This window comes from Cheilinus undulatus, linkage group 4, assembly GCF_018320785.1.
Source record: "Cheilinus undulatus linkage group 4, ASM1832078v1, whole genome shotgun sequence".
Classification (NCBI taxonomy): Eukaryota; Metazoa; Chordata; class Actinopteri; order Labriformes; family Labridae; genus Cheilinus; species Cheilinus undulatus.
Window position 1 is genome coordinate 40,576,329 of NC_054868.1, and position 20,175 is coordinate 40,596,503.

The window sequence follows — 20,175 nt, forward strand, 5'->3', positions numbered from 1 at the left end:
ATTCATCATCTTTTTTTTTTTTACAGATGCCCTTTGAACCAAATGGGTGTGTTTAAAGCCAAAAATAAGATAAGAAGGAAACTTCAGATATTTCTAGAAATCAGCCTGTTGTTGGAAAAAAGAGTGTAGCCCGATGATGGGTATGTGGATGTTCGAATTATGTACAACTCTCCACAAAGAAAAGATCATATATGCTATCAAGGGTAAACAAGCAGTCTTTTATGACATCTGGGACCCCTTCTTTTATTTTCTAGAAAACACTGAATTAACCAATATACCAGAAGCAACTGGGGATGACTCGTGAGTGGCCTACTGCAGTTTATTTAAAGATGGTGTGTTACTAAGTGTAATGCTACAGTAAACATAAAATCTGTTATTGTAGCTGAACACGATCCTTCACCTCAACTCTAATGACGAAAAAAATTATGTGAGTGTTCAAGCATTTTGAGACTCTGTTCATTTGTAATATGTATTTAAATCTTTTGATGTGTTGTGTTTTGGGTTGTTTTTCTAATTATGGGATGTTACACATACTCTGTTTTTGTAATCTCTGCTTTTTAGATGGGCAGGGGTTTGACATTCATGTTTGGATGATTTGTATGTTTGGCTAGAGATTTCCTGTTGGATGTGTATTTGAAAACACTGGATACTAAGCTGTTAGAAAGCAATAGAGGTAATGTCAAAAAAAACCAAAAAAATAGAAATAAAATTAATGTAATTCACCTGATTTCATTGTAAACTGAAGATGATATAATGATAATACTGCAAGATTAAATATTCATGCTACCCCCAAAAGAGCATATTAATGTTGCATTAATTTCTAATTGATTTGGCAAAATCTTTCACAACCAAATGCAAAATAATCCTAAATAAACCAAGAGAAAGGAGTAGAGTTTCCTTACATTTATCATGCCTTTATATGCAAAGTAATCCTGATAAATACTATACCAACTATCAATAAACTAGCAGATGTGTGTACATTTGTCACACAAATCCTCGTGCTAGGTTTACATCTGATGCTCGGTTGTGTGAGAATACCCTCTGGCTGCTAAATTTATGTCCTTCATTTGTTTGACTGTATACGGCGATCGCACGGTTCCACTGGGAATATATCCTCTGGCGCAGTGAGGAGCAGTAGGTATGTAGGGGGTACGCTGTAGGAGATGATTTAGGAGAGCAGTGCGGCGCAGAGGAGGCACTTACGTGGGTTGAGAATCTTCACAGTGGAGTCGGGGTCCGGATGCTGTTTATGGATCACTTGAGTGCAGATCTGCTCTGTAAGGATCTACCAGGGGACAGAGAGGGGATTCAAGTCATAAATATCAACATCGGAGCAGCAATTACAGAGAAACAAACCACAGTACAGAATACGCAAAGATGCGTATATGTTTCACTTTTAAGTTGTATATGGCTGAATAATTGTCAAATCAAGTTTCTGCAGGCAGTGAGCTATACAATTTATTATTTTACCTAGCATTAATAAATAATTAACTAAGTTTGAAAGAGATGATTTTGCAAAAGATTGCATAGTGAAACACAGAAAAATTATACAAGTATGTGATTGCTGTCTAAGAGGTTCTTTGGAGTGTGTGTATGCAGAGGGCCGACCTCAAAGAGCACGTTGTAGGTCGTCATGGTGAACTGACTGGAGTGGAGCATCAGGCGTTCGGTGAGCAGCGAGAAGAGGCCATGACTCAGCATAACCTCAGATTTCCTCCTGAACAGGGAGCAATCCATCAATGGTCAGTCAGTAAAGATCAGCTTTGTGTCCAAATAAAAAAAGGTCCACTGAACCGTCACGTCATCCGTCTTGATATTGATGCGCTGACTAAAAACAACTGGAATTTTTATTTGAAAAGTAATACTGAACCATACTGAAAAAGTCCTGAAAGGTCATAACTTTAAGAAATGATACCAGAAGATTTTTGATGGTTCAAATAGCTGCAGTGGATGAAATCTGCAGCAGCATAAATCAGCTGAGCTCCAGCTGACTTTTGACGTGAGGAAATGAAAAAGAGAATCCCTGCTGACTAAGAGGAGCTCTTCACAGAAAAGCCTTCATTGCTTTCATCTTTGATTATAGCTTTACTTTCTTTTTAGCATTGTAGCTCAGCAAAAAATACAAATGCATGTGGGCTGTTTACAGACACTCTCATCAAACTTGAATTAAAAGAAATTGCAATGCAAAGACTCCAGCTTTTTTGATTTTGGCATAAACTGAAAACACTCTAACATGTGGTTTTAACTATTGAAAAGAAAGTTTGATACAGCCTTCATTATGGCATGAATCTCATCATGCATGACTACTTAAAATAACTTCAAACATCTGACTGCTCATAAAGATAGCTCAGCTCATAAGCCGCGGTTGTAAGGCAAAGAATGTAGAAAATGACAATAGATTAAGCAGTGAAACGCTTCATTTAACATCTTAAACTAGAGTAAGAATACGCTATTAGTTTTGATTGTGCATTTAAAATGCAGCTGGTTAAGACAGTAGTTCTCAACTGGAGGGTCGGGACCCAAAAGTGGGTTACGAAGCTCTTTCCAGTGGGTCGTGAATGTGTGGCAGGAATAAAATGTGGCAAAAAGTCTGCATATGAAAGCCCGAAGAGGACAAACTGTAGAGTTCCCTTATGTATTTTTAGGTTTAGTATTTGTGTCAAGATTTCTACTTTTTGATCTCCTTTCCTTTGGATAACAAAGCTGGTTTTCCCAAGATAATGAAACTCCTTGAGAAATTACCAAATTTCCATGCTATCTGGGGAAAATGGAGTAAAATCAGATGTTTGCATGCATGTCCTTCTGCAATGATGTGATTTTTAAACATGTTTTGTTCTGTTCTTTGCTCAGTTATGTTTTGTTCTGCTATTGGAGGTCTAACTTACAGTGCTTAACAAATTTGTTAGACCACCCTAACCCTAACCAAAGTAAGGTTTATGCCACAGCTGCCCTAAATTAACAGCACTGATAATAACCAAAATCATTTTTATGCTTCTGCAATAGTTAATACACCAATATGTAGAAGCTCTTTAACCCAAATGATATTTTTTATGCTAAAATGTAATTATTATTATGGATGAATTTTCAAATTTACTGATTCACAAAAACACTGAAAAAAAAGTAAAGCACATTAATTTTTCTTGATTAATATGTCAAATTATAGTTATTTACTTGCATTCCTGAACAGAAAAATGAGTTTTAGTGGTTGAATGTTATGCTTGATTCATTTCTGACTTCTCAGAGAAGCCCAGTGAGCCGGCTCAAATTTAGGTGAATTCAGTTTGAAATCCCTCATTCCTGTTCAAAATGGTAAAACGTGGAGAGCTCACTGAAATTGAAAGAGTCCGCATTAAAGCACTTCATGGTGCTGGGTGGTCTTTGAGACAAATATGACAGGTGTCTAATAAATTTGTTAAGCACTGTAAAACATTTTTCATCAAATAAAATTAAGTGGTTGGTTCTCTTAAGGAGGTGGTGATGGGTCCTGATGCCCAACCAGTTGAGGTTTAAGAGACTTCTCTGTATCAGCATGTCTCATAAGTAACAATTAGAATTATTCCTTTATGATTAAAAAATTATAAAAAAACATAAAAATAATAAAGTAAACTGCATAAATGTTTTGGAGGAATACATAAAAAGCATAAACTGCCCATTTTTAACGAAAGATATCGTCAGCATTTTATTCAAAGTTCAACACTTCTGCCACTTATGAGTGGATGATACTAAAAGTCTGTGCTGATGTTTAAGGTTTTTTTTCTCATACAGAGCAAATTATGTTAAGACAATAGCCATTACGAAGGAAACTAGAATGGACGTCTGAGGAGGCAGACCCACGCCTAAGCAGCGCCACCGAGGAACTTGCGCTCCCATTGATTACTATGGTGTTCAAAATTTCGAAGTCCGAGAAAAACCAAACGGGTGCGCGGATCATCACCAAAATCTAATCGATTCTTCCCTGCCACTATCCCAATATTCCCTGAAAGTTTGGTGAAGATCTGACTTCTCGAGTTATCTTGTACACATACAAACAAAGAAGCAAAGAAACACACAAACAAAGAAACGGAACCCTTAACATAACCCTGCCGACTTCATCGGCATGGGTAAAAACACACAACTTGAAAACATATGGAGAAAGTCATACAAGTGCTAAGCTCATAAAAGCTCTGAGCTACTCATTCCATGTCTTTTTTGGTATCCCCCTTCCTGTTCTCCATGTGGTTCTATCAGTAGAACAGATGGACAGTAACTGTCATCCAGAGACTATATTGATTGGGTATGATCTGTTTGTGTTGATGATAAACTTTTAGTAGAGTGAATAAAAACATGGTGTAATTGAAACAGATCAACATTAAAGGAATTGCTCGGTGAGATATCGGTCTGTTTAATTTACACTATCATATTGTTTTAGTTGTGATAAAGGGAAATGAAAGAACTGGGATTGAGATTGTGGCTCTTTGTGTGAGTCTATGGGGTTTCTTTGTTCTTTATTTTCATTTCATTTTTTGTTCACATTGTTTATATTAAAAAATAATAAGAAAAAGAAATCAAATATTACAAGGGGATTTTGCAGAACATCTGACATCAAATTTAACACTTTAAAGATATTTTTCAAGACCCTCTTTGTGCTTTTTAAGACCCCATCACATCTTCAATTTCTAACCTGTTTCATTAGCGGCAGTTTCGTATAGGTTTTGAGCTGATCGTGGGATAAAAGTGTAATAATGTAGAAAAGACAATGCCAGTATTATTTCCTAATGTAGTATGAAAATAGAGCATTCTTAGAAAATTTTGAGAATATGAGGAAAAATTTGCATTTCAGCTCCATTTCAGTGGAGCTTTGAGGACACACTGACAGCTCAGCACTGTCAGATCTGACATGGTTCCAAAAGAATCTCATGTGTAATTAGAATAACATGTAATAAACAAACACATGAAAACGAAGTAACGACCTTGTAGTGAAAATGAAAATTTAAAAAGCTACAAAACATATGACTTCATAGTCTTGCATATGAGATTTTTTTAATACTTTTTAAAAGTCATTTATTTGACAGAGGAGTGATGTTTAAATTTGAGCAAATCCAAAAAAGTCCCCTTCCAAGAAACCACTTTTTTGGTCATTTTCAGCTTTATTCAAAAGAAGCAGTTACCTTTGTTGTTTGAATTCCACATTGAATCTTTGCTTCTTCACTGGGACAAGAAATCAATGCTCAGGCAGGGATATGCTATAATCAGTTTTACTGGCCCCATGCCCTCAGATTATTTACGGCAACCTTGAAACAAAGAGTTTAACCTCACAAAGGACAAAACATTATGGACTGAAGTTTGGGACTTTGTTAACGATATCTCCATATGAAACAGAACAAGAGAAACTCAGTTTAAGATACTACATCATTTACACATCACCCCCATGCTGAAACACAGGACGGATGCAAGTTTGTCAAAAATGTGTGCTGTGGTCATGTAAACATATTGAATATTATTGGGGTAAAAATTGTTGATAAACTAAGTTTGATTTTTAGTTTCAACCTTAATACTGAACATAAGCCATTGCTCTTTGGTTTACCTAATCCTCAGGTTAAGGGCTTTCATTGAAGAAGGTTGTTTAGTATCCTTACGTTCACAGTTCGTGAATGTATATTAATCAGATGGATTGATGATAACTACCTACAATCTTAGAATGGCACAAACTGATCTTTGAGCTCATATAAATGGAATATTGTACACAGATTGTGCAAAGTTGAGGACTTTTTTTTAAACCTCGTCACCATTCTTTAGATATACTGGTAAAAGACTGGCTAATTTGGCGTTAAAGAGAATGGCAAAGTGAAATCTTTGGGTCTTAAGGCAGAGTAATTCATAAAATGAAATGTTATTTATTCTACTTTCATGTCCTTTGTTTTTTATGCTTTACTTTCTAAGTTGCTTTTACCTTGTTTATGTACTTTAAGTGCAGCATCACTGTCATCACTAGTGAGTGTTCTCTGTAGGTACATATGTTGAATGTCATGTGCCTGAGATTTAGATGAGAACTTTAGTTTGCTTGGCCAAAGTGAGTTTCCTTTACTGTTGCACTGTTTAAAATGTCTGAATGTGTTTAAAGTTAATTACAAAGTATAATAAAGAAATGTGAACAAAATAAGATATTACATAAATTTGTATTTAGACAACATTAATCAGTTCTGGTTATATTTCCTGAACTTCCTTTTTGTCTGTACTTACTTTGGTGTCATGTGTTTTAGAAAGTAGCCCATTACTTTGAGTGCCTGCACTCGGATTGGTTCACTTTTTGAGGCCAAAAGCTTGTAGATCACTCTGTAAAAAAGGGGAAATCAAATTAAAATTGGTTCTTAAATTTTTCAAATTAATCTTTAAAAGGCTGCAAATAATAGATTTCCATACAAAACTATTACGCCAATGAAGGGGTTAACATTTGAAAGTGTTACATTTGAAAATGCAATGCTTTCAAATTATGACTTTTATTATAATTAGTTTCCACTTTTAAGATTTTAAATAAGACCAAAACACATGCAAAATAGAGAACATCTGCTAATCATCAAAAAAAAAAAGGAGAAAAAAAAGTGCAGTAATTACCGGATCCCATTGCGCTGGTCAAAGGCCTGAACCATAGACCCTGGATGTTCAGACATCAGAGCTACCAACAACTGCAGGACGTCCATGAGATTATCATCCTGTGGGAAAAGAAAGAAAAGTCCACAATTTTTTTTTCTGTTTAAGGAAAGCTGTAATCTAGGAAAGGTAAAGTGAGTCATTTTTGTGGGGATATCTCAGGTAAGAGGATTTGTTTTGTAAGTAGAAAATGTCAATATAAGATAAAGGCAAATATAGGTGAATGATTCAGGGCTGCATTCTTTGTTTTTTATCAGAACCAAACATAGTGAGGGAAGAAAAGTAGTAAAAACCCGGCAGGATAATGGAATACACCATGTGTGTTTGAACTCAATATTCATAATATCTGCTACTCTTTAAAATGAGAGGTTGCAACATGTCAGTGGCATTTCCAGGCAGTGCTGTAATCATTCTCCATTCTTACAAGGTTCACTGCCTTTCTGACTGATCTGACTGATTCAGTTGTTATGCATCAGTCCACAGTAAACAAAACCACTTCTGTCAGAACCTCTGACTGGCAGACAGAATAACGAGAAACAGTGATGCTGCCTTCAGAAGCAGGAACGCTAGAACTGCTTATCAGATGTTGGGAGGACGGCATAGAGAAGGGAAGTGTTCTGCTGCCCTCTGGTGGTGGGATTTCTCCTCTGTGCTGCATTAACAAAAGCATTTCAGAACATTCAGCACGTACCTCATGCATGGTAAGGAGGTAGTTGAGGATACTCTGTAGCTCGTCCTCTTTCACTCCATGATCCTGAAATACATGGTTTATTAGTTGGGTGTAATGTACAGTTCGCTTTTTAAAAGTACTGTATAATGAAATTTTTACAAAAATTCTTATGGATTCAAAATCTTCAGATACATTTGGATTGGACAAGATTAGTTTAATTAGAGTATCATGTAAAAATAACTTGTCCCTTTCAAAACAAGCAATAAAGACTCTGTAGAGACACCAGAACATAAACATAAATGCAAAAAAAATGTACTTCCAAGATTGTAAATTCTTCTGTGTCATGGACCTACATGTATTAATAGCTAAACAACATATCAGTAGTCTATAAACAGATCTAAGAATGCTTAAAGCTATAATCTAATCTATTAAGTACTCTACAAGTACTCCTCTCTCTGTTTGCTCTAATTCCTTGCGCATACATGCAGTGCCTTTGTTAGTCAGTCTGCAACACTGCTGAAATCACTGAACATCAACCACTCCACATTTTAGACAAATGTCACTGATGAAACTAAAGGAAAACAGGATTTTGAGACTCAAATCTGGCACTTCTTTAATTGAGTCAATAAAAACAGTTTTGTTTGGAGAAAATTAAGAGTTTCTGGCTTTGGTTTCATGAATTTACCTTCATTATGAGCTGCTTGACAAACAGCAACAGAAAAGCTCGCAAGGGAAACAGCTCCCTCTCATTTGGCCTTGGACCATCTGAAAATTCAACCAGAAATTAATGTCTGTTAAAAGTAGCTTATAAAGCATCAACTAAGGATAGGGCATCAAGTTTAAAGGTTATTACTTCTTTCAAAAGCAAAGCTCTGCATTTACCTTTTCACATGTACTGATAAAAGTGTTTCTAAAGTACATGTTCCAATGAATGCATCCATTCTCAATACAAAAAAAAGATCTGTCTTTCAATCCTGCCTTTAGATGTATGATCTGTACATTTCAGCTCTGGGAAGATTAAGAGACCATGACAAGTTTTCCATAAATCATCACATCTGTATGCATGCAAGTCATTCTGTTGCAATGCTTTAAGACAGGCAAGCCTCATTCTTGTTAAAATGGAGTGAATACAGAGTTGGTGATCACCTAACAAGCCCTCAAGAAGTGCTGAGCTGCTTCGAATTTTACAAAGAGTGGCACAGAATCAACTAATGTGACTGCTAATAAGCATGGAAGCCAGGTTTAGAAGGTAAGAGCTATTTCACCAAGTTAAACCGCTGATGTTGTGTAGTAGAACATGAACATAAGCTCTAAGGGCTTTGGTGGCCTAACAGTTAATTCACATGCCCCATGTACAGAAGTTGTAGTCCTCAAAGCTGGCAGCCTAGGTTCAAATCCAGCCTGTGGCTCCTTTTCCATCATTCCCACTCTCTCTCTTCCTTCCTGACTATCAACTGTCCTATCTCTCAAATAACAAATAAAAAGAACCCAAAGTCTTTGAAAAAGGGCATGAACTTTTTTTCATTGTACTATTCAGTCTGAAAAACAATGCCTCCTCCAAACTCTCGCCTCTGCTGACTACGGTGTGTCTGATCTCCGGCTTTGACTCCCAGCAGGCCATTTAGGACCGGTCTCTTGAAAACATGAAAAAAAGTTTGCAAACCTTTTTTTTTTTTACTTTTTTGGTGGTTTAGAGGACACAAATAGTCCTATACAGTTCAGGTAGAGTTATTTTTAAGGATAAATTCATAATTTTTGTTTTCATTTTCAGCCATGAATCCCTGCTCTGTTGGGAAGCAGAATGGGAGAGTATGAAAATAGACTTGCAAAAGATGGAATATGTACCAGAGAAAACAGTGCATGGTCCCAGCTTCTGTATATACAGTGCTTAACAAATTTATTAGACCCCCTGTCATATTTGTCTCAAAGACCATCATGCATCATGAAGTGCTTTAATGCGGACTCTTTCATTTTCAGTGAGCTCTCCACGTTTTACCATTTTGAACAGGAATGAGGAATTTCAAACTGAATTCACCTAGATTTGAGCTGGCTCACTGGGCTTCTCTGAGAAGTCAGAAATGAATCAAGCATAACATTCAACCACTAAATCTCATTTTTCTCTTCAGGAATACAAGTGAATAACTATAATTTGACATATTAATCAAGAAAAAATAATGTGCTTTACTTTTTTCCCATTTTTTTGTAAATCATTAAATTTGAAAATTCATGGATAACAACAATAATTACAGTTTAGTATTAAAAATGTCATGTTGGGTTAAAGAGCTTCTACATATTGGTGTATTAACTATTGCAGAAACATAAAAATGATTTTGGTAATTATCAATGCTGTTAATTTAGGGCAGCTGTGGCATAAATGTGGCTTAAATACTGTACTGGCAAGCGGTTCCTTGTTTCAGAAAAGGCTCTATGAAATGCCCTCTATGTCTTTGCTGGAGTGTGTTCACTTTTGCAGATTTTTCCTGAAGGTGTGGAAACCCGTTCTGACACTTTTTATGTTATTTACAATCTTTGCTGCTACATTCTGCTACTGTATTTATTCAGTGCAAACTTTGTCCTATCAAATATAATGACTGAGGATTCTGGCCAATCCCCACATTTTTTTGTTTAGCTTCTCTTTTGTTCATCAGACCAATTTTTAAAGGTTTTTTTCACCCAGAGTCAACTTTGAAGAAAGGCAGCCTCTTTGGCCAAATGATGCTCATTTTGAGCTATAGGTGTTCATGTCTATCATGTATGGCAGTTTAATTTGAGGAAAAGTTACTGTTTCTTTTTAATTTAAAGCAGAGAAAAACATAATTTGTATCAGTCTCTGTATTTCCAAGATAAGTTCTAGGGTTTTTATGCCTTTATTGTTGACAGGGCAGAGGATAGCGTCAGTCACTGGAGAGAGAGTGAGTGGGACATGACATGAAGGAAAAGAGCCACAGGCTAGATTTGAACTCATGCTGTCAACATAACCAGAAGGTTAGCCTCCAGTCTCAAGTATTTCAGGAGTTGTTTTTTGAAGGAGAACAAGAAGAGGGATGTACAGTGCATTCAGAAATTATTCAGACCCCCTTTACTTTTTTCAGTTTTGCTATGTTGCGCTCTGCAAATTTATCCAAAATATTAAACTGAAACATCACAGACATAAGTATTCAGACCCGTTGCAAAAATATTTAAAATTCAGCTCAGGTTCCTCCCGTTTCTCTTGATCTTTGCTGAGATCTTTCCATACCTTGACTGGAGTCCACCTGTGGTAAATGTAATTGATTTTCATTCGATTTTGTGGAGAGGCACACATCTCTCTGTAGAAGGCCTCACACTTGACAATGCATATCAGAGCAAAAGTCAAGCCATGAGGTCAAAGGAACTGCCGGCAGAGCTCAGAGACCATATTGTTGCAAGGCATAGATCTGGGGAAGGCTACAAAAAAATCTGCTGCTCAGAAGGATCTCAAGAGCACAGCAGAACTCCATAATTCCTAAATGGAAGAAATTTGGCACAGCCAGGACTCTTCAAAGAGCTGGTTGCCCAGCCAAACTGAGCAATCAGTGGAGAAGGGCCTTAGTAAGAGAGGTGAACAAGAACCTGATGGTCACTCTGACTGAGCTCCAGAGATCCTGTGTGGAGATGGTACAAAGTTCCAGGAGGACAACCATCACTGCAGTCCTCCACAGATCTGGCAGTGGCTAAACCAAAGCCTCTCCTTAGGGCAAAACACATGAAAGTCTGCTTGGCTTTCATGTGGAGTTTTTTGCAAACTTCAAGTGAGCTTTTATGTGTGCCTCTCCAAATCATGTCCAATCAGTTTAATTTACCACAGGTGGACCTCAATCAAGGTGTAGAAACGTATAGAAACGTGTTGTCACAAAGGGTCTGAATACCTGTCAATGTGATATTTCAAGGATTTTTTAAAATGTTGATAGATTTGTAAAAAAAATCTAAAATTTTGTATCTCTTTGTAATGATGGGGTACTGAGTGTAAATTATAAAAATAAAAAAGTGAAGGGGTCAGAATACTTTCTGAAGTATAGCTCAGTTTTTTTTATGCATATTTACCGATGCCTTTGGGCACGACTCCACTGCGGTCCTGTGGGTTCACAATCCAGTAATAGTATTTTAGTGTGTGCATGACCTGTAGCACAGTGCCCACTCTGCGGATGGTATTGTAGATGGTCACTGTGCTGATGAACTCTGTCGCCAGGTAAGTGTAGAGCGTTAGCTGCACCTGCAAAGATAAAGCACAAATGGTATACATCACACACTCATATGCTTGAGTATGTACCAGGTTTTAGTGCGTCCTTGCTTTTGAGAAGAGAGAGGAAGCTTCTAAAGCCCTGAGGGCATGTAGGCAAGCCTTTCTCATTTAAATAGCAGTCACTGAGTTACAGGTTGAGGGATAACCTTGGACTCTGAGCTCAACTCTGAAACACTCAAAATAAAAAGTAGGGCATGACTGCACAGAGCAGGAGAGGCTGATTATGATTGTGCAGGTCTTTGTGAGTGAGCGTGTGGCGGTAACACATCTATGTGCATCTTATCTAACTGCCAGGGACAGGGTTGGTTATACGCTCATCACATAAATGCTGAAAAATATCATAACAGAAGTATTTATGTGCACAAAAACTTAATTAAATCAAATTTTGACCTGCCGAAGAAGATTTCAGGTGGAAACATTGTGCCTCCTTTTATCTGACTGTTTAAACACGCATAAATGTCTTCAAATGGAAGCTTGATAAAAAAAAATAACGGTCCCTGTGTATGAGTGTGGGTATTTGTGAGTATTAATGTTACCTTGGCAGGGGCATGGATCCAGATGGCAGGGTTGAACAGAATGTGATCACACAGCTGCTTGAGCAGCAAGATGCCGTTCTGCAAATTGCTAAGGTATCTGGAAAAGGCCAGCACGATGTCCAGGATGGGCCGTGTCACGTGCACCTTGGAAGACTGGAGAGCGGACAGGGAGACAGAAAATGTGATCGGAAAACAATAGGAGGTGAAAAAAGGAGGGAGAGAGAGCAATATGTCAGTGGAGGGAAGCAGAAATGTGGAAAGCATAAAGGGGTGAGTGAGACTCGACACAGGGGAGGGGAGGGAAAGGTCACATGCAGAGAAAGATGAGAAGGAGCTCCTCTTCTGCCTAACAAGCACACAGGCCAGCTGTGACCTCCAAATACAGCTGAGGGGAAACAAAGTGTGTCTCATATTAAGTGTTGGTGTGAGCATTTTTGTGTATTTGTGAGGCTCTGGAAATCAACTTAATCACTGCAGTGGGTTCATTATGTGAAGATGTATTTCCGTGCCAGTTTGTCTCACCTTCTCCAGAGTGTAGCCAATGACCAGGAAGCCTTTGCAGGCCAGGACCTGCTCTTGCATAGCCACAGAGTTCTTTAAGAGCTCCATCACAAAGGAAAGCAAAGTGCAGCTGAGACGTGGACAGACAGATAGTGACAAAAAAGAGAGAGAGAGGGAGAGAGAGTTAGACAGTGACAATAATCTAAGTAAGCTGCTGACAAAGCCCTGACGGTGAAGGGCATATCCTACATGAAATGTGATTGAATGAGGGTGTCGTGTCCCCATTGTGTTAGTGGGACAGACTCTGGTTAGCGTTACCTTGGGGGCTGCAGATTTAACAACCACACTATTTGCAAGGAAGATGGCCTCACAGCTCAAACTCAGCATTACATCAAAAGTATGAAATATAAAACAAACTGCTTACCGTAGGTTTGTTTTTGACAGTGCTATGACTGAATGTTTTACACAGGGGCTGAGTAGCAGCCCCATAAAAACTGCATGTATGTCTGTGAAACATCCATAAGAGATTCTGATAAAGTAAAATTATTTAGCGATAAGTTCAGATCATTTAACTGTCAGTTAAACATCAAAATTTAAATACTTATCTTATTAATTAGTCATTTACCTTGTCATGGCCAAACTATCATTATCATTTTAATAAAAACAACCTATTTTCATTTATCCTTTTCTTCACTGGATGACTAAGGGCATCGCCTTTTCCTGTACGTAGGACCAATACCCAAAATTATATGGAAACTGAGACTCATGGGTTGCCCAAAACACACGTGTCTGTGCTGTTACTGATATGTATAATATCATTTGCTAAACTGAAATTTAAAAAAAGTTATGATCTTAAGTACCCCCAGTGAATATGCATTTCATGGGCACTAACTTGGACATGAAATATTAAACCTTTTAAGTCCACAATCACACTGGTGTGGCATCATAATGTGCTATTTTTGTCATGTGACAGCATGGAAACAAAGTCACATTTTGCATTGCCACTTGTGTGGAAAGTGTGATTTTTTAGGCTCTCTTTTAGTTTTGTTTTAATGCCAGTTGGTCAGTAAGAACAGGAAATATGATCATTTGAATTTCATGTAAAAAACTGAATTTAGACATGAGGGTAGGGTTAGGGTACCGTGTTCCATACTATACAGCAGTGGTTCCAAACTTCTTTTCCTTAGGGCCCCCCTACTCATAACTAAGAAAAGCCAAGCCTCCCTAGGACCCGCTTGGAAAAATTAAACATCAATTTTACTTGTTGTCATTGACAAAATCACAACATAATAGGCCATAAGAGGCCATAATACATGTTTTTGAGAATATCGAATCTAGAAATTTTTTACTTTAAAAGGCATAAATGTATGTGAACCAAACTTAAAATTTTTTAAGATTATAAAGTGAAAAATACAACCACTGTTTTCATTTTGGTATCTTGTAGTTTTTGACATTACATCGGTTCAAATTCCCAATTCTAAAAACCTTCGATAATGGAGTTTCTAATGTCAAAATGTAAGACTTTTTAACTTGGAAATTTCAAGATTTTCTGGTACATTTCTGACCTTTTAAACTCTGAATTTCTGGGTTTGCTTTCTTGTAGATATACGACTTTACAATCTAAAAAAACAAATTCTTCCTAAATATTTTGAAGTTTTTAGCTCATAAATGAACAGTTTCTCTATTTTTCTTTACACACTTATGCTGGCCCTAATACACCATGATACATTTCGTTTCTAAGCATTTTAAAAATAGAATAATTTTGGCAGCAGAGCAGACAAGGTCTTGTGCCCTCCCTGAGATCTTTGGCTTCCTCTAATAACCTAAAACCGGGTTTTCCTAAAAGTGTGTTTTGTAGCACCTGGCATCATAAAAATTGTCTGCATAACCTCCTATTTTATAAATGGCCATAACTAGAACCACCATGCAGGTAAAATTAACCCTATAAGAAAACACTGATTTTTCCCTTTTTTATTTTAGCCCAGCCAATAAACAATTATGTTGCCTTAAAAAAACACCTCATCTCTATTGCTTCACTGCCCAATCAGAAGTCTAGATCAATGTTAAACACAGGAAAAAAATTATTAATAACTGTTAAATGTCTTTGATTTGTGCAATACTCAGAGTGAAAAAGAATCTGATGTTTGGGAAGTTTCAGGAAAGAGCAATCTGTCCTAAGACAGTGACAGTATAAATGTGACTGATCAACTGATCAACAGTGATCTATGTCTCTTTCAGTGGTTAATGAGCTGTTCATTGTCTGATGTTAAATTTTTGCTTCTGATCAGTGCCATCAATGAAAATCAATGCACTCTGTAACAGGTAAATTTTACCTGCAGGCTGTTTTAGGTACGGGGAGCTCATGGCAGTTCTAGTGTTTAAGAGGCATAGTAATAACAATGCAAAGTAGTAGTAGTAACAATACATGGTAGCCTACCTATGTGTCTGCAGAGTTTACAGCATTCCTCCACATCAGGATTACAACCAAATCCTTACTTTTCAGTCAAAACTTTGCCTATACCAGAGCAGAGCTGTGGAACTACCACCCCTAATATCTACACTTCACAGTCACAATGCCTTGATGCAACGGGCTATAATATTGGTATACACAAAGATAAAGAAGGATGCATGTGTTTGTGTGTTTACCAGACAGAGGTGTCCAGCTCATGGCTGGAGGGCTGGCAGTAATCCAGCTGTGCAAACAGAGGGAAGAGGACCTGCACGCCTCCGATAGAGTGTATGCCACTCTGGACCGAATGAGTCACCACGGCCTTCACATCCTACCGACACACACATATATAGCTGTGTTTAACACTTAATAAAGTCAACATTTACCCATGAGTCATAGAGATATTTGCTTTAATAATCACATTGAAATGCAGGGAGTTAGCACAGTGTGTTACCATGCATGAAAGAATTATCAAGTAGTTGCACAGAGGATGATTTTAATCAAAACAGTACAGTCTGCTTTTTGTTCTATGAAGTAGGACCTTTAATCCTTGCCTGCTAATAAGGGCCTCAAGCTTTAAACACTTTTTTGGCTTTGCAGCATATCTTTAAAGCTTTCTTAATGAGCTCAGGCTGCAGATGTTTTGATGTTTTCATGATTTCAATACCGAGTGCTTTGTTTCTTTTGATCAATAGCAAATTAAAACATGCAGGAAAAAGTAGAGGATGAGTGGAAATTAATTGTATTTTTCTTTAAGTGTTTTAGGGTCTGTTCCATGTGCATGCTTCTTTGTTGTTGTATGTTACAAAACCAGTACAATCCCTGCAAAACTTCTCTATAGGATTGGAATGTTTGAGCCTGGTGTAGTTGAGCAGAAAATATAGGTCACTTATTCATCCATATTTCACATAGTGTGTATGTCTGTGAAGTGGAGGAAGTGTATGTTTGTGCAGCAGAAGCCTCCCTCACAAAGAAACAAAGCGCTGTCTTTGATGAGGGGGCATGAGAGAAAACTCAATTAGTGCTTGAGAAATGGAAACTCGACGTGAGTGAAGAAACGGTGTTGTGTGCTGTTATTGTGTTTGTTTATGATTGTCTCTGTAAGCAGTATATGGGAAGTGTTCACCAAAGTTTATCACCTTCTTCTAGTGGGAAAAATGCATGACTACTCGTTTGTAGTTTTAAACTTCTCAGCACCAGAGAAGGCTAATTCCATAATTTGGGCACCAGGGCAACATTTTCAGCAGCTGCAGGAGTCTGACTAGCTCAACATATTTCCACCTCTGCCCTAATGAGGCTATTAAAATGAAAAGATGCCAGCGAGGCCACTTTCATTTTTCAAGGAGGAAGAAAGAAACAGTAAAACATGAAGCATATGGAACAGTGGGAGGGAAGGAGCGGGCATACAGGTGGGGAAACAATTTGCAACGACAGTGCTTTAATCTTGGTGCAGAAAAGTGATTCCGGGTTAGATTTGAATAATAGCAGTCCTAACAATATCACCTCAAACCAAAAGGAGGAATGGATGTTTCCTGTTAGACTGGAAAAATGCAGAGTTAGAAGGATAATTACCTGCAGCATGAGAGCATGGGGGGAGTGGACGAAAATGGAGGCGTTCTCTTTGGGGGAGGATTCAAGGCAGAGCTGGGCATCTGTGGCGCGAGGGTTGTAAGCGAAGGCAATGCTGGAGGACAGTTTGCCGTCATAAAGTAAGGTCTTATGATGCTCTGCAAACAGCAGGTCACTCTCAGCCTTGTACTTGAATGTACCCTGAGGAGGAGGGAGACAAAGAGGGCATTTAGTGGAACGAAGCTAAATACAGTCATAGAATTACAATGAGGCTGATAGCTTACTCTACTTTTTTACCACACCAGAAAGAAAACAGAATGTTAATCATTTATCAAAAGTGTGGAGTCTGTTTTCCTTGGACAGGGCAAAATTGGGAGTTCGATGACACATAGGGATTCTTTAGCTTTATCCCCCACCTCCAGCACTACACAAGGGTATAAAGCACTTACAGCTTTTCTTGATCCCTTGTTACTAGAAGCTCTAAATTTAAAGTCTATTATATTGATTATTGATTTACAAGGACGTTAACTTTTTTCTGTGTTTTATAATGCCTTAAACATTAAAATCTAACACATTTCATCATTATAAAATAATAATATTTGCCATAAAGTATCAAATCATGCACATGTCCAAAGCACGACAGTTGTTTGTGCTATTGCTCAAAAGGTCAGTTTGAAAGGGGGCTTATAATTCAAACCCTGGTAGTTTGGGTTTTTTGTGAAACTATTTTGTGTCTGTGTGCAAAGAAAAATAATGTAAGCTTCTGAAATAATGGAGGATTTTTGGAAAATCTGTGTGAAAAACTCCTTGCTCTGTTTAAAAGCACTTTAAAAAATGCAATTTTCATGGGGGGGCTAATAATTTCATTCTCATCTGTATGTATTTTTTCCAATTGTACTGATATTGGACCGCTACATTTTTCCCTCCAATCAATAAGTCCAGGTATCATAAACCTTATCAAGAAAGAACTATTTGTGTCAGTACATATACTTAAACAAAACATCTATAACCTGGTATCCTGGACCCAGCTGATAGATGGCCAGAATCTGAGCAGCACTGAGAGCCTCTCCAAACAAGTAAACGGCCCCCATCTGTCCACAGAACACACGGTTGGCATCTGCTGTCTCAGATGATCCCAGGAAACACTTGTCAAATGTCTGCAGAAGGAGAAAATGCAGAAAAAAGATGTTAGAAATAAGATTAGAAAAGCAACAAAGAGGGACGAAGCACAGAAATAGACAATTAGAGATACAAAGGAGGATGGACGTGCGGGAGGGTGGAGGAAGTAGGAAATTCAGACAGGAAAGAAGGATAAGTAAGACCAAATATAACCAGGAATAACACTAAAGTAAAAATAAGCATAATAATGTTAACATTAAGTAGCAATATGCTGCATCAAATTGTACACTTTAGCAAACATGATCGTCCTCTGGTCATGGTTAGTAACACAGAGCACGAGAGCTGAGAAGGATGAGGCCACATCTCAATCAAGCAGCTAATTTGCTTTCTGACATTTTGACACATCTGGAGGATTATAACACACTGTGGAGGCATTTTTATTCCTCACCAATTTTGATTTGAGAATCTCATATCTCTGTGTGACAGAAAGCAATCCTGGAGAGTGTGACAGAGTCCATGAAGTGATGTGAGTGAGCTGCAGGGTGTAGTTGTTTTTCACTGTACTATTCATGCTAAAAGATGGAGAGAATGGTTTCACCCTCTGAGCCCTCCAATAGCTACAACTAAGATTAGAAATATCTGCATCTGTGGAGGGCACCAAAGGCATGTCAGCTTTTGAGTTTCTGGTTCATGATCCTGCAGCAGGATTGAGTTCTGAAATTGATATTAAAGGCAGAAAATCCTTTACACGGACTGACATGTGACACCTGATTTAGACCTTTACTCGACATCCATTGGAATTGTAAGTATGTAAGCTTGCCAGAGGGTGTCATGCAGCTTTATTTGTAGTTTGGAAATACACAAACCACATTCATTCATAGGAACAGCTTACATAAAGGTGTACCTTGACCATTTTTGCTACATACATTTATTTATTTTCTAGTCAAGTGCAATCAAAACTGTGACACGAGTGACAGACCCGCTCTTTTGTCTGTACGGTAAACATGAAGCTACAGGAGGCGACCACTTGTCTCAGCTAGGTATAAAGGCTGATGACTGGGCCACACTCCCTACCTCTAACTGTCAGTGACAGCTGCTTGGGCCGCTTGATTAAAACATTCACCTTAAAATATCATTGATCTAAAGAATCTTATTCAAACAAGAGTCTAAACTGCAGCAGTACATTTTAACATGTAACAGACATAAAAACAGAGCAATTACAAACCCAGATCAACCAATCATGAGTCACAGAGGAAGACATTATTAATCCCTGTGGTCATATGTAATTTATGGAAAAGATGCTCCAAACGTATTGCTCCTGAAGTGATTAATAAAATGTTTTAATTGAATGTTTAATCTTAAGATAAAAGAAAACAGTTATGGCAATAAGCGTGTATATGCTCATATATTACTGGACTTGGTGCAATTAAATCTCTATCCAGTCTTTACAAAGTACATGATAAAGTGAGCTTGTGTGACTACTCCAACTGCTTTTGACACTGCAGGTCAGGCATGCATATTGGCCATCAGTATTTACATTAATTATTAACATTAATACCTAAATATCAGAGTTTTCATTAGCCAGTATTTACCTGTCACTGGCCGGTTTCACAGGCAAAATGTTTGGCTGAAAAATATTTAAATTACCAAATAAGTAAAAAGTGAATAATTACATATTATGTATTGTGCCATTTAATATATACTCTGAGTAATATAAACTCAAAGTTATTTAGCTACAACCCACTTCCTGTTTGGTGCTGGGGTTGTTTATCTACAAGCAGCACATGGCTCATTTAGGTGGTGAATATTCATGTGATCAACATGTATAATTTCAAACAAAGCCTATATTGGGGAGACTCAAGAGCTACTGAAAACTATGCAGGAAAATCAACAGTAAGGAAGGATTTTGAGTCAGTCATCGCTGCAGGTCATAAAGAAGCCAAAACAAAGGGAGCTGCAAATAGCTGAGCGACATTAATACAGCTGCAGTGGCCAGGATGAGGATGGGCCTGGACCGACCAGAGAGATGTAGTGGACTTTGATGAGTGGCAAACTCAACAATGACAAATTCTCTTTAACTGTATTCAACACAGAATTATGTCATGCAGAAAGGTGTGGGTTTTGGGGGCAATGGCGAGAGCATCTAATTTCTCCATAGCTTGGTGTTCGTGCTCGGGGCGTCCTGGGGAATCAGCAGCAGTAGTGTGGGAAGAGCCAATGATGAGAGGACTGTACTGAGCTATTCACAGCGGATAAACCTAGATGGTTGGAATTGCTTTATAGTGGTGGTTACAATTGAGATCATCAGTATATGAGGGCTAATATTGGACAATTGAAGGTAAAACTCAATTTTCATTTGTAATGTTTTTTTTTTTTCAAATTTTGGGCATTTTTCTGCCTTTACCTGATAGAGGAGGAAAGTGGATAGAGTCGAAAACAGGGA

General features: G+C 37.7%; 1 protein-coding gene across 5 annotated transcripts in view; it reads right to left on the bottom strand.

The window, feature by feature from the left end:
* lrba (LPS responsive beige-like anchor protein) overlaps positions 1-20,175 on the bottom strand; it is a 307,885-nt gene that overhangs the window by 229,616 nt on the left and 58,094 nt on the right. For all 5 annotated transcript variants that reach the window (XM_041784335.1, XM_041784337.1, XM_041784340.1 and 2 more), the window contains 12 exons: positions 17,624-17,770; positions 16,617-16,814; positions 15,242-15,375; positions 12,617-12,725; positions 12,095-12,247; positions 11,360-11,528; positions 7,983-8,062; positions 7,319-7,381; positions 6,592-6,689; positions 6,220-6,312; positions 1,609-1,717; positions 1,204-1,285 (listed from right to left, as the gene is read on the bottom strand). In XM_041784335.1, the coding sequence (XP_041640269.1) occupies positions 1,204-1,285; positions 1,609-1,717; positions 6,220-6,312; positions 6,592-6,689; positions 7,319-7,381; positions 7,983-8,062; positions 11,360-11,528; positions 12,095-12,247; positions 12,617-12,725; positions 15,242-15,375; positions 16,617-16,814; positions 17,624-17,770 (1,435 nt within the window). The remainder of the gene's footprint in view (positions 1-1,203; positions 1,286-1,608; positions 1,718-6,219; positions 6,313-6,591; positions 6,690-7,318; positions 7,382-7,982; positions 8,063-11,359; positions 11,529-12,094; positions 12,248-12,616; positions 12,726-15,241; positions 15,376-16,616; positions 16,815-17,623; positions 17,771-20,175) is intronic.